This window comes from Tachysurus vachellii, chromosome 1 (genome assembly GCF_030014155.1).
Source record: "Tachysurus vachellii isolate PV-2020 chromosome 1, HZAU_Pvac_v1, whole genome shotgun sequence".
Classification (NCBI taxonomy): Eukaryota; Metazoa; Chordata; class Actinopteri; order Siluriformes; family Bagridae; genus Tachysurus; species Tachysurus vachellii.
Genome location: NC_083460.1, coordinates 309,509 through 325,294, shown reverse-complemented (window position 1 = coordinate 325,294; position 15,786 = coordinate 309,509). Strand labels below are relative to the sequence as shown.

The 15,786-nt window shown below is 42.1% G+C and overlaps 1 protein-coding gene across 1 annotated transcript; it reads right to left on the bottom strand.

Moving 5' to 3' along the window:
• Positions 1 to 8,079: 8,079 nt before the first annotated feature.
• Positions 8,080 to 15,138, bottom strand: amy2a (amylase alpha 2A). The gene is made up of 10 exons (XM_060866904.1): positions 14,926 to 15,138; positions 14,642 to 14,788; positions 14,356 to 14,553; positions 13,817 to 14,047; positions 12,623 to 12,756; positions 11,777 to 11,899; positions 11,401 to 11,500; positions 8,684 to 8,805; positions 8,474 to 8,599; positions 8,080 to 8,302 (listed from the first exon to the last, which is right to left on the bottom strand). The coding sequence occupies exons 1-10, from the start codon at positions 15,091 to 15,093 to the stop codon at positions 8,113 to 8,115; spliced, it is 1,539 nt and encodes a 512-aa protein (XP_060722887.1). The 5' UTR covers positions 15,094 to 15,138; the 3' UTR covers positions 8,080 to 8,112.
• Between the last annotated feature and the right edge of the window lie 648 nt (positions 15,139 to 15,786).

Here is a 15,786-nt window from a genome sequence, read left to right as displayed (position 1 = left end):
GGCTCCTTCCCCCCCAGCGAGGTGACATTCCATGTCCCTAGAGCCAGATTCCGTGTCCAGGGATTGGGTCGCCTAGGCTCCCGCCTTCGACTGCCACCCAATCCACATTGCACCAGCCCCTTACGGGTTCTCCTGCAGGTGGTGGGTCCACAGGAGAACCTCTGTTACTGATTATAGTTATTTATTCTTTATATTGTACCTTATTTTATTATTTTATTCTCTACTAATTGGCTCTTTTTATATTAAGGACAGTCGTAAGAAACATTTCACTACATGTTGTGTATTCTTCTTCTTCTACTTTCGTCCTTTCCCCATTAGGAGTCACTACAGTAAATCATCTGTTTCCACCTAACACTATCCTCATCATCCTCTAGTCTTGCACCAATTACCTTCATGGACCATTACCTTTGATTCTTCTGTCTCTTCTGTCACACACACACAACACTCCTGACACTCTTCTGTCATACACACACACAACACTCCTGACACTCTTCTGTCACATACACACAACACTCCTGACACTCTTCTGTCATACACACACACAACACTCCTGACACTCTTCTGTCACATACACACAACACTCCTGACACTCTTCTGTCATACACACACACAACACTCCTGACACTCTTCTGTCACACACACACAACACTCCTGACACTCTTTTGTCATACACACACACAACACTCCTGATACTCTTCTGTCATACACACACACAACACTCCTGACACTCTTCTGTCACATACACACAACACTCCTGGCACTCTTCTGTCATACACACACACAACACTTCTGACACTCTTCTGTCACACACACAACACTCCTGACACTCTTCTGTCACACACACACACACAACACTCCTGACACTCTTCTGTCACACACACAACACTCCTGACACTTTTCTCAAACCTGCACTCACCTCTTCACCTCTTTTACAAACTCCCCGTCACACTGGATGTTTGACCCCCAAACCCATAAACTCCTGCACCTGCTTGACCTCAGTCCCTGTAACCTCACTGTTCTACTTCCCTCCCTCTCCATCGTACATAATTATTCTGTCTTACTACAACGGAATGAAAGTCAGTTGTAGTAAGACAGAATAAATGTGCCGGTGGCGGTTGTTGTTAACCAGGACCTTGATTTGCATGTTTAAGTTTGGCACCTTTTATGCCGGGTGCCCTTCCACAAGCCTCTCTATTTATCCGGGCTTGGGACAAGCACAGAAATCAACCCCTTGCAATTTCACCACATGTTGTGTATGATTGTGTTATCACTAGTACCACTAGTTATCCTGATAACAGTTATAGCTAATGTAATTATTGCTAACAGTTTCTTATGAAAAATATTACAATGCAAATCTCTCTTTTTATTGGAAATCTGAGAGAACAAACATGATCATAAAAATGAAAGTTCTGCAATCTCAAATTCTCAGACGTCAACAAATTACTTAAATGTTAGCAAGTAAAACACTTTCAGCTTGTCAAATGTTTCAAACAAAAACAAAGAGAAACTTTTTACTTGGATTAGTGTTAAAGAGCATAAACACAAACCTTTTTGGAACTGCTTCATGTTCACTGAGCTTCAGAAGGTTCACATCAGGGATCCCGACATGGGGATGATTATTGTGTCCTGATTATTGATTGATTGATTAATTGATTTATTAATTATTATCTCGTTACTGTATGACTTAAATGACTCTGTAGTTCATTAAAGTCACGTGAGAATGTTACTGTGTTGAATTATCGATGTTTGATTCCAGATTTATTTTTTGTGTAAACCAGGAGCACGAAGTCGCTCTGATGTCTGAAATGTGTTTATTTTAGTCTTTAACATTTAAAAAGTGGGACACGGCGACATATTCCAGCGAAGAGTTCGATTAATCACTCGGCCGCTTCTCACGTCTGGAGTCGAGTTTCATCCCGAAATGCGGCAAAGGTTCTGCATTTAAAACGCCAAAGAATCAATAATTAATGACTTTAATTCCTTCACACTCGTCCTGTCCCATTTTCCTCTTTATTCTTTATAAAGTAGGAAAAGCTGAACACATGACCCAGTCTCACAGTGTGCTGAGACAAAGAGCTGCAAAAGTTCACAGAAAAACACAAAGTTAAAAATATATTTAGATGAATGTACCTTATGGTTTCCATAGTAACAGCTCATTCATAGGGACGTGTTCAAAACAATCTCTGATAATAAACTGTGGTGAAGGAGTCTCCAGTGTCAGTGTGTGTGTGTGTGTGTGTGTGTGTGTGTGTGTGTGTGTATGAAGAAGTCTCCAGTGTCAGTGTGTGTGTGTGTGTGTGTGTGTATGAAGGAGTCTCCAGTGTCTGTGTGTGTGTGTGTGTATGAAGGAGTCTCCAGTGTCAGTGTGTGTGTGTGTATGAAGGAGTCTCCAGTGTCAGTGTGTGTGTGTGTGTGTGTGTGTGTGTGTGTGTATGAAGAAGTCTCCAGTGTCAGTGTGTGTGTGTGTGTGTGTGTGTATGAAGGAGTCTCCAGTGTCTGTGTGTGTGTGTGTGTGTGTGTGTGAAGGAGTCTCCAGTGTCAGTGTGTGTGTGTGTATGAAGGAGTCTCCAGTGTCAGTGTGTGTGTGTATGAAGGAGTCTCCAGTGTCAGTGTGTGTGTGTGTGTGTGTGTGTGTGTGTGTGTGAGTGTGTGTATATGAAGGAGTCTCCAGTGTCAGTGTGTGTGTATGAAGGAGTCTCCAGTGTCTGTGTGTGTGTGTGTTTGTGTGTGTGTATATGAAGAAGTCTCCAGTGTCAGTGTGTGTGTGTGTGTGTGTGTGTGTGTGTATGAAGGAGTCTCACACACACACAGTGTCTGTGTGTGTGTGTGTGTGTGTGTGTGTGTGTGTGTGTGTGTGTATGAAGGAGTCTCCAGTGTCTGTGTGTGTGTGTGTGTGTGTGTGTGTGTGTGTGTGTGTGTGTGTGTGTGTGTGTGTGTGTGTGTGTGTGTGTGTGTGAAGGAGTCTCCAGTGTCTGTGTGTGTGTGTGTGTGTGTGTGTGTGTTTGGGTGTGTATGAAGGAGTCTCCAGTGTCTGTGAGTGTGTGTGTATGAAGGAGTCTCCAGTGTCAGTGTGTGTGTGTGTGTGTGTGTGTGTGTGTGTGTGTGTGTATGACTGAGTCTCCAGTGTCAGTGTGTGTGTGTGTATGAAGGAGTCTCCTGTGTCAGTGTGTGTGTATGAAGGAGTCTCCAGTGTGTGTGTGTGTATGAAGGAGTCTCCAGTGTCAGTGTGTGTGTATGAAGGAGTCTCCAGTGTCTGTGTGTGTGTGTGTGTGTGTGTGTGTATATATGAAGGAGTCTCCTGTGTCAGTGTGTGTATGAAGGAGTCTCCAGTGACTGTGTGTGTGTGTGTGTGTGTGTGTGTGTGTGTATGAAGGAGTCTCCAGTGTCAGTGTGTGTGTATACAGGAGTCTCCAGTGTCTCTGTGTGTGTGTGTGTGTGTGTGTGTGTGTATGAAGGAGTCTCCTGTGTCAGTGTGTGTGTATGAAGGATTCTCCAGTGTCAGTGTGTGTGTGTGTGTGTGTGTGTGTGTGTGTGTGTGTGTGTGTGTGTGTGTATGAAGGAGTCTCCAGTGTCAGTGTGTGTGTATACAGGAGTCTCCAGTGTCTGTGTGTGTGTGTGTGTGTGTGTGTGTATGAAGGAGTCTCCTGTGTCAGTGTGTGTGTATGAAGGAGTCTCCAGTGTCAGTGTGTGTGTGTGTGTGTATGAAGGAGTCTCCAGTGTCTGTGTGTGTGTGTGTGTGTGTGTGTTTGTGTATGAAGGAGTCTCCAGTGTCAGTGTGTGTATACAGGAGTCTCCAGTGTGTGTGTGTGTGTGTGTGTGTGTGTGTGTGTGTATGAAGGAGTCTCCAGTGTCTGTGTGTGTGTGTATATGAAGGAGTCTCCAGTGTCTGTGTGTGTGTGTGTGTGTGTGAAGGAGTCTCCAGTGTCTGTGTGTGTGTATACAGGAGTCTCCAGTGTGTGTGTGTGTGTGTGTGTGTGTGTGTGTGTGTGTGTGTGTGTGTATGAAGGAGTCTCCAGTGTCAGTGTGTGTGTATGAAGGAGTCTCCAGTGTCTGTGTGTTTGTGTGTGTGTGTATATGAAGAAGTCTCCAGTGTCAGTGTGTGTGTGTGTGTGTGTGTGTGTGTATGAAGGAGTCTCACACACACACACAGTGTCTGTGTGTGTGTGTGTGTGTGTGTGTATGAAGGAGTCTCCAGTGTCTGTGTGTGTGTGTGTGTGTGTGTGTGTATGAAGGAGTCTCCAGTGTCTGTGTGTGTGTGTATGAAGGAGTCTCCAGTGTCAGTGTGTGTGTGTATGAAGGAGTCTCCAGTGTCAGTGTGTGTGTGTGTGTGTGTGTGTGTGTATGAAGGAGTCTCCAGTGTCTGTGTGTGTGTGTGTGTGTGTGTGTGTGTGTATGGAGTCTCCTGTGTCAGTGTGTGTATGAAGGAGTCTCCAGTGTCCGTGTGTATGTGTGTGTGTGTGTGTGTGTATGAAGGAGTCTCCTGTGTCTGTGTGTGTGTGTGTATGAAGGAGTCTCCTGTGTCAGTGTGTGTGTATGAAGGAGTCTTCAGTGTCAGTGTGTGTGTGTGTGTATGAAGGAGTCTCCAGTGTCAGTGTGTGTGTGTATGAAGGAGTCTCCAGTGTCAGTGTGTGTGTATGAAGGAGTCTCCAGTGTCTCTGTGTGTGTGTGTGTGTGTATATATGAAGGAGTCTCCTGTGTCAGTGTGTGTGTATGAAGGAGTCTCCAGTGTCCGTGTGTGTGTGTGTATGAAGGAGTCTCCAGTGTCAGTGTGTGTATACAGGAGTCTCCAGTGTCTGTGTGTGTGTGTGTGTATGAAGGAGTCTCCTGTGTCAGTGTGTGTGTATGAAGGATTCTCCAGTGTCAGTGTGTGTGTGTGTGTGTGTGTGTGTATGAAGGAGTCTCCTGTGTCTGTGTGTGTATGAAGGAGTCTCCAGTGTCAGTGTGTGTGTGTGTGTGTGTATGAAGGAGTCTCCAGTGTCTGTGTGTGTGTGTGTGTGTGTTTGTGTATGAAGGAGTCTCCAGTGTCAGTGTGTGTGTATACAGGAGTCTCCAGTGTGTGTGTGTGTGTGTGTGTGTGTGTGTGTATGAAGGAGTCTCCAGTGTCTGTGTGTGTGTATATGAAGGAGTCTCCAGTGTCTGTGTGTGTGTGTGTGTGTGTGTGTGTGTGTGTGTGAAGGAGTCTCCAGTGTCTGTGTGTGTGTATACAGGAGTCTCCAGTGTGTGTGTGTGTGTGTGTGTGTGTGTGTGTGTGTGTATGAAGGAGTCTCCAGTGTCTGTGTGTGTGTGTGTGTGTGTGTGTGTGTGTGTGTGTGTGTGTGTGTGTGAAGGAGTCTCCAGTGTGAGCTCTGTGTCTCAGTCAGAGCTGAAGCTAGAACTTGAAGTTCTCGACATCTTCAGGACAGAAGAGTTTACACTTTGGTGAGTTTTCTCTGTTATAACATAAATGTTGTGTTTCTACCTGCTGTAACCTTCTCCTCCATCATAGACACTTCATCCTTTCACTTCTGTTTCCAAATTCTCCTGATGATCTGATGATCATGTCACCTGCTTCTACACATAAAGCATCTGAGCTGATTGTGTTATTTTCAGCAGCACGACACATTAGTGAGACCGTTGTGAGGTTGTGAGTCAGCAGTGTGTGTTGTGTAAATCAGTGAGTTTTCACTCTGATTGCAGCAGGCAGCTGGAAACAGCTGAACACTCGTCCTGCTCACACACTCATCCATTATTTACTCCACGCCTGAGAGGACGTGAGGGAGGGAATGAGGCTTGTCTCTGAACTTTGTGTGTGTGTGTGTGTTTCAGCGATCTCTCTATTTCTCAGTCTGGTTACTTGTCTGATCATCATCACTAATGTCACCCTCAGCTCTCACAACGCTACATCACTGCTACATCACCGTTTAGCGCAGATGCTAACACTTTAGCAAGAGGACAAAAACGTCATTAATATTTTAGCTGTCGCACCGATGCGCAGACAGACAGAAGGTGCTGGAGATATTTCCTCCAAACAAACCTCAACATATTCTGAGGTAATACAACAGCACACACACTTCAAGAGGAAGGATTGATTTTGAGATATCGAGTATTTAATTATTTATTATGTATTTATTGTTATAAAGGTATTTTACTATTTTACATTTACTTTTAAGACACTTAAATATCTTCCTGTTTATATGTTTCCATCTGTTTCTATTAGTCTGTTTCTAAGCTATTATTTTCTCAGACTCTCTATCTGTTTTAGGATCCTGTGTGTCATCCAGCCCTTTGTCCCTCCATCTATTTGTCCCTCCACCCCTTTATCCCTCCATCCCTCCCTCCGTCTGTCTGCTCATCCTGTACAGAGCCTCATCACACTCAGAGAGGTGGATTGTTCCAGAAGAGAGGAACAATTTCTTAGTGTTTGAAGTCATGTGAGTGGTGATGATGGTGTTCCTCAGGGGTGTGTGTTCCTCCACATGGACACTATTCCAATCCTCAGACCTGCTCTGTGGAGAGTATCTCCATCTCACAGCACAGAGAGCTCAGTGAGGAACTTCTGGGCACTGACACATCGTCATGATCGATTTTCATTCATCAAAACCACCACCACCGTGTTTCACACCACACGCCACCAGGATCACTTCCTTCTCTCTGATCATGTCACTGATTCCTCTGTGTTCTGATTGGCTGATAGCAGCTTGTTCTAAAAGACATTGTGTATAGTTTAGTGCGGATTGTGTAGTATGGATAGTGAGCTTTGGGATGCAGCCCAGGTGTTAAAACTGCGCTCAGACTTTTCAGTACTTTATAAACTAACTGCAGTGAAGCATATGTGAACTGACAGCCAGGTTCTCACTGCACCTCATGAATTATGGATGAGGAGAGAGGATAAGTGTGTGTGTGTGTGTGTGTGTGTGTCCGTGTGTGTGTCCATGTGTGATGAGCTGATGGCTGTGTCAGAAAGCATCAGTGAGAACGACAGAGCACAAACTCTGACCTGTTACTGTGACACTCGTCTCTCTAATCAGAGTGAACAGCTGTCCGAGTCTGACACACACTACAAGGGTCAATAATCAGCGTGCAGCACCATCACACACTCCACAACAACAATAATAAAGAAAAAATGAAAATGAAAACTGTATCACAATAAAATGAACAGTGAAAGGAACAGTTTTGTCTGTCATTAGATTTCTGTAGTGTATTAGTTTTGTTTACGAGATGTCACCTCTACTGTCTCTGTGTGTGTGTGTGTGTGTGTGTGTGTGTGTGTGTGTGTGTGTGTGTGTGTGTGTGTGTGTGACAGACAGGGCACAGAGGTGTGTGTCAGAGCTGCACTCGAATGAAACAGACGTGCCGACGACGTGAAAGTAAAACCTAAATAAATAAAGCAGTGACAAAGACACACATTTGTGTGTGTAATAAGCGCTGCAATTAACACTGTTATTAACACTGCAATAAACATCGTTATTAATACTGTAATGGACACTGGAGGAGACGTCATCTTTACTCACACTACATCTCAGTTACGCTTCTATACAATGTTAATGTATAGGTGTTGATGATGATGCTACGTGACACACACACTTGGTTTAAGCTGTAAGTTGTTATAAGTCACTGAAGTCTTCAGTCATCTGGCTTCAGGTTCCACTGTGTTCCTGACAACAGTGAGGCTCATGCAGCATTAATATACTATACGTTCTTACAATCTACACAAAGACATGACACTAACACAAACACCTTCTAACTGCACTCCCATTTCTCACCACTAGGTGTAACAATCACTCTGTGTCACCGCTACACAACAAACCATCAGAAGAGCAACAACACAAGACAATAAACGACTTTATTTTGGTTCATTGTTCATTAAATGAGGTGATTAATTAATATATCATTGGACTTTAAATGTTCATGAAGCTGAAGTATTTTTTATTATTGTTCATCTTTGTCTTTTAACTTATTAATAATAAATAAATACATTATTTAGAAACAGCGCAGGAGGACGGACATCACGCCGCCACCTCCTTATGTGGACTATTTAATGTGCATTTAAAGTAAGACCTTGTTAAACATGATGTAATGACATAACTCACTCCACACGGCTTCGTGCTCACGTGATTTTTATTTTGTATTATTTCACAGTTTAGCTTCAATGTGGATGGCGATGAACGGATCCTCCTCCGTGTTACTGATGTTAAAGTAGGCGTGTCCGTCTCCGCCCACAACAACCTGTTTTCCTGTACAAGAGTTTTCTTCCTTTTGGCCAGAAATGATGTCGCAGTAGATGCCAGCAGGCAAACCGGTGTTCAGCGTGACGTCCAGAGACCTGAAGTTAAACAGGAAGTGGTTCAGAATCAGAACCACAATCAGAACGGAAGAAGAAACAAAAAAATCGATAAAAAGTGACATTAAAAAAATAAAGTGGAAAAGAAATTAAAAAATGAGCTTCAAGCTCCAGCTCCAAGAAAGAGGAACAGACAAAAGAGCATCTCCTCACCAGTCGTCGTTGTTGATGACGATGAAGCCGCGGTTCCCGCGACCGAACGCGATCTGGTTGTTTCCGTTGTCCCACCAGTTCACAAGCGGCTGGCCGTTAACCACATTCCGGAAAATCACCATGTTCCTGTGGAAAAAGTTCTGGAGCTGTAATAAAATACCATTGTTAAATTCTCTTCTGGATCCAGAGGTGATGAGCTGAGTGTGTTACCTGATCTGCCTCCACCTGTGTTCACACACCCAGCCGTCTCCACACGTCGTGTCCTCGTTAATGAGAACCGGCTTCGTTTTCCCATCACTGTCACTCGGAGGTCCGAACCAGTCGTTCTGATCCTGACAACACAATTGGCACAACACAACACAATCAACACAACACAATCAGCACAACACAAACTCAACATAATCAACAAAACACAAACAGCACAACACAAACAGCACAACACAACACAATAATCTCTTCTATACTGAATTATAATTAGCAGAGATGGGGACTCAAGTCATTTGACTTGACTCAAGTCAGACTTAAGTCGCAAATTTGAGACTTGAGACTTGCTTGACAAATATTAAAAAAAGACTCGACTTGACTTTGACTTGACATTTATGACTTGAGACTTGTGACTTGAGTTAAATGACTCGAAATAAATTGTCTTGTTTTTTTTAATCTGTTTTTGAAGACACGCAACCCCTGACATCTGATTGGCCACCCCAGGTCCCACCCCGAATTTTTATTTGATAGCATTGGACGTTTGATGCTGATTGACATCTCATTTCACCTATCAAAAGAAGTCTTCGTTTGACGTTTGGTCGCGTCACCGCTCAACATTTCAAATCCATCAATCAATGACAAGAAAGAGTTGAGAGGTAGAGAAGAATATTGTAACAGTCTAATACTAAAACATCAAATTTCACTAAGTTTTCAGATTAAACATCAGGATTTAGTTTTCCAGAAAAATATTTCGAAAGTTAAGTCGCTATATAAATTGACGTTAGACGATTTTAACAGATTAAACAGACAAGAGACATCGGTTCGTCCCCCGGTTTAACCATAATATACATAATATACATAATATACATAAAGTTGCCTTGGCCACCCCCTGACCACCCCCCCCGGCCACACCCCCTGGCCACCCCACGTATAAAACTCTAGTTCCGCCACTGAAGCAGAGGGACCGCGCGCACTAACTAATAAACCTTAACATGGAAGGTGCTACAATAATTAACCAAAAATAATTAAGTTTGGGTACCGGGATTTTGTGATGGACAGGACTCCCTACAGTTTTGGGCTGTGAACAGACGCCCTCCCCTCTTTGTTCAAGGTAGCAGTAAGAGTTATGGCCATCTCTGCATCAAGTGCACCTGCTGAACGTGTATTCAGCCATGGTGGGGTGATAATGTGACCACATTCGCTCACAACTGAGTGACAAAGTTCTATCAAATTTAATTTTTTTGCAAGTGCAATGTGTAAATGTTTGGTCACTGTTTATGTGGAAATGTCAGCTGTTTTGCAATAGCACTTATAATTGGTCTTCAGTGTTAGGCTTTGAGTGAAAAGAGTATGGATCGTTTATGGGGATGCACATATATATATATATGTATTCTTGTCTCACACGCACACACATTCAATTTAAAGAGACAGTTCACCTAAAAATAAAAATTCTGTCATCATTTTCTCGCCCTCATGATGTTACAAACCTGTATAAATTTCTGTGTTTTGATGAACACACATGTAGATATTTTAAGGAATGTCTGTAACCAAACCATTCATGAGCCCCATTCACTTCTATAGTATTCTTTTTTCCCACTATAGAAGTGAATGGGGCTCATGAATGGTATCTACATGTGTGTTCATCAAAACACAGAAATTTATACAGGTTTGTAACATCATGAGGGTGAGAAAATGATGACAGAATTTTTATTTTTAGGTGAACTGTCTCTTTAATATTAATAAATTACACTCACTCCAATCATCTCTCTCTCTCTCTCTCTCTCTCTCTCTCTCTCTCTCTCTCTCTCTCTCTCTCCCCAATAGTTAATTCACTTCAAGGTTTGTGTGATTCAATAATTTACGTTTTTTGGTTGACGTGATTGATTGTTGTTGTTATTCTGTTGTTAAAAAGGAAGGATCTAATGTAAGGATGTGTTCATGTCCCATTAAAAGCGAATGTCTGTTCAAAAAATGCCATTTGGTTCCATAGAAACCATTGTACTTTTTTATATATCTACTTTTCTATGGTCTTCTGCCATGTTTGAGGCATATTGAAACTTTTCATGCTTTTATTTTGGCCTTATTTCAGTTACATTTACATCTTATTCTTTGTAGTTTTGATTTTTATTCATTTTTAGATTTTTATTGTATTTACAACTCACCTGTATGTGGACACCTTTTAAAAATAAATGCATATAATCATTTATTTTGTTGCAAATAAAACTGTCATAGAGTTTTAAATACTGTAGATTTAACTTTGTTTAATATATACATTTAGTTAAATCATCAAACATCTGTATGACTTGCCAGTGACTTGACTTGACTTGACTTGACTTGCTTGACTCAAGCTACGACTTGACTTGACTTGACATAAAGCAGTGACTTGACTTGACTTGACTTGACGCTCACAAAAAATGACTCGGACTTGCTTGAGACTTGAAGGTTAAGACTTGTGACTTGCACATGTGTGACTTACTCCCACCTCTGATAATTAGAAGCAAATATGTTTCTCAATGGGTTTTAATATAAATGTTAAAAGTAAGTAAGTAAATAAATAAATAAATCTGAATATAGTTTATAAAATAAAAATATGTTATATTTATATATCTGTTATATATCTTTCTTTCCTTTTTAGTTCTGGATGGGTTTATCACTACATTTATTTAAATCAGGAGATGTTAATGATGTCATATTCACATGTGTTCAGTGTAAACATTTAGTACCTTTCCATCAACGAAGTGTCGCTCCCAGCGGTAGCTGGACATCACCCTGATGAAGCCGTACGGATGCGCCAACATCAGACCAACAGCCATCTTATACAACCTGACAGTGTAACATCATCACATCCATCAGTTCATTCATTACACACAATATATAATCTTAAACACTGCAGGTCTGTTCCTCCTAAGTTGATGAATATTTCTCTCAGATCACATGTTCTAATTACTTATCGTTTCTATAGCAACAGCTCACTCACTTCCTAACAGATTTAACAAGTTTTCTGTAAGGTTCCAGTACGAGTCTCAGGTACGAGTCTCAACCTTCTCATGATACAGCTGTTAAACACTGCAGAAAAATAATACAGAAGCAAGAACTTACCTGGGATCCCAGAAGGTGAGGATGGAACCTCCTCCAGCTCCGTGACCTCTCTGATTATCATGATTATCAACGAACACCAAGGCTTTATCAGACGGCATAAAACCCCAACCTTCACCCCAGTTACTGAAATCACACACACACACACATACACACAAACATACATACACACACACACAAACATACACACACACACAAACAAACATACACACACACACACAAACATACACACACACACACAAACATACACACAAACATACATACACACACACACAAACATACACACACACACAAACACACACACACACAAACACACACAAACATACACACACACACAAACATACACACACACAAACACACACACAAACACACAAACACACAAACATACACACACAAACACACACACACACAAACACACAAAAACACACACACACACACACACACACAAACACACACACCCCCCCCCACACACACCCACACACATGCACACAAACACACACACACCCACACACACACAAACACACACACATGCACACACACACCCACACACCCACACAAACACACACACGCACACACACACCCACACACATGCACACACAAACACACACACCCACACACACAAAAACACACACAAACACACACACACACACACAAACACACACACACACAAACACACACACATACATGCACACACACACAAACACACACCCACACACACACAAACACACACACACCCACACACACACAAACACACACATACATACACACACACACACACACATACACACACAGGGTCAGGTACACAATGATGTGAATGAGTTAAAAAGAATCCTGTTTGTATTGACGTACACCAGATAGCGCAGTTTCTCATTGTTCCATTTACGGAACACGGTTCCCAGTTTAGCGCCATATTTAAATTCGGTCACTCTGCCCAGCCCATAATAGTCTGAAACTTTAATCGGCTCTCCACCAAGATCAATGACCTGAAAAACATCATCAATTATAAATATTAAACACATACTTCATTTTTATTTAATAAACATCACCAGCACATAAAAACCTTTTAATGAAATACTTTCACACAGACCTCTGAGTTCTGGACTCTGATTGGTCAGAAGGTGTTGCTTAATTCTCTCTAACAGATCTGACTGTAGATCAGGTTTATTTTAATACTCTCACGGAGACGTGTACACAACACAATGTCACTCAGTATTTTACTGTCTCTAACACACACTCACACACATACACATACTCAGACACATACACATACTTATACACACACTCATACACACACACACACACATACACATACTTATATACACACACTCATACACACATACACATAGTTATACACACACTCACACACATACATATACACACACTCATACACACACACATACACATACTTATACACACACTCATACACACATACACATACTCAGACACATACACATACTTATACACACACTCATACACACACACACACACACATACACATACTTATATACACACACTCATACACACATACACATAGTTATACACACACTCACACACATACTTATACACACACTCATACACACACACATACACATACTTATACACACACTCATACACACACTCACACACATACACATACACATACTTATACACACACTCATACACACACACACATGTACACATACTTATACACACACTCATACACACACTCATACACACACACATACTTATACACACACTCATACACACACTTATACATACACTCATACACACACATACACACATACACACACACATACACACACATACTTATACAAACACTCATACACACACTTATACACACACTCATACACACACACACACACACATACACACACACATACATACACTTATACGCACACTTATACACACACAAACACTCACACACACCCACACACACACTCATATGCACACACACATATACACACACTCACACATACACACCCACACACAAATACACACACACGCACACAAACACACAGTGTTGTAAGCAGCAAAATTGAGAACCTCCTGGTAGATGAAGGGTCTGGAATCAGCGGTGAACCACTTGGTGTTGAGGTTTTTTAGACGACTGTAGACGGCATCTAAATCTCCAGGCCACATGTGTTTAGAGGCGTCCACTCTAAAGCCAGCCACGCCCAGGTCAATCAGACTGTTCATGTATTCAGCCACTTTACCACGGACATAATCCTTCTCCAGCGCCAGATCTAGCAGACTGACCAGTCGACAGTCTCTCACCTAATACAAATCACCATGGAAACATATTCAGACTCGAACATCGTGACAATTACAAATAATGATTATTATCCAAACTGCACCCTGTGTTACACAAACTGCACCCTGTGTTACCCAAACTGCACCCTGTGTTACCCAAACTGCACCCTCTGTTACCCAAACCGCAGACCCTGTGTTACCGTAGACCCTGTGTTACCATAGACCCTGTGTTACCGTAGACCCTGTGTTACCCAAACTGCACCCTGATCACTGAGTGTACAATGAAGTGATGAGTAAAACACACTAAACACACACTGCACAGTGATACGTACCTGATAAATATCGTTATAATTCTCGATGTCGCCGCTAGCAGTGGAACATTTTCCATCATTAAAGTCCCAGCTGGAGTAGGGAACTGAAGGGAAATCCTTTTTGTTGGCATTGAAATATGTACCACAGCTCGAGTGTTTTCCTTCTCCACCTCCAGCTCCACACATGTGATTAATCACCACATCCACATAAATATTCACCTGGAGTCAGAGTTTTGGACACCAATTTACTCAGTGTGTGTGTGTGTGTGTGTGTGTCTGTGTCTGTGTCTGTGTGTGTGTGTTTTACCCCGACATTGTTGCACCTGGTGATCATGTCCTTGAGCTCAGCCTCAGTTCCTGATCTGGAGCAGAGTTTGTAGCTGATTGGCTGATATCTTTGCCACCAAGGATGCCAAGGGTTGGTGAGGACGATGCTCTCGCTTGGAGGAGAAATCTGTCAGATAAATGTCCAGTTATAAACCATAGATACCATCAATATGATGTGCTGACTACATTTTTATAGTTAATAATAATAATAATAATAATAATAATAAGCCTATTTTAAATGCAGTCTTTTTGATGAAAGTCTACCTGAACTCCTCCGTAGCCGTTGGGCGCGAGGTACCTCTCACACTCAGCAGCAATGTCCTGCCAGCGCCACTCAAACAGGTGAACGATGGAGGTGCGGCCATGTTTAGTGTGAGGGTTGTGTTGGGAAAGGCTCAGGCCAAAAAGCGCCGCCAAAATGAGAAGCTTCATCTTCACTTCTCAGACTGAGGAACAACTCAGACAGACAGATGAGAATTCAGCTGGATTTTATTTATAAGTTGTTCCTCAATGCCACAGCAGTTAATATTTTATAAGCGCAACACACACCTGACAATCAGCCTCGCTTTCTCACACCTTCTACAGGTGTGTAAACACAGCTGAGACCCAAATGATCCCACAGAAAAATGTTTCCCATAAAAGCACAACACATAAAAATATAAAGTGTGTAAATATTTCACAATTAAAAATAAATAAATACAAAAAGTTTTCATCCACAATTTTTATCCACACATGCACACTTGTGTCTGTGTGTGTGTGTGTGTGTGTGTGTGTGTGTGTGTGCGTGTGTGAGTGTGTGATATTCTGTGTGTGTGTGTGTGTGCATCTGTGTGTGTGTGAGTATTCTGTATGTGTGTGTCTGTGTGTGTGTGAGTATTCTGTGTGTGTGTGTCTGTGTGAGTGTGTGAGTATTCTGTGTGTGTGTGTGTGTGAGTGTAAGTACTCTGTGTGCGTGTGTGTGTGAGAGTGTGAGTATTCTGTGTGTGTCTGTGTGAGTGTGTGAGTATTCTCTGTGTGTGTGTGTGTGTGTGAGTGAGTGTGCGTGTGTCTGTGTGTGAGTTTTCTGTGTGAGTATTCTCTCTCTGTGTGTGTGTGTGTGTTTGTGTGTGTGTGTGTTTGTGTGTG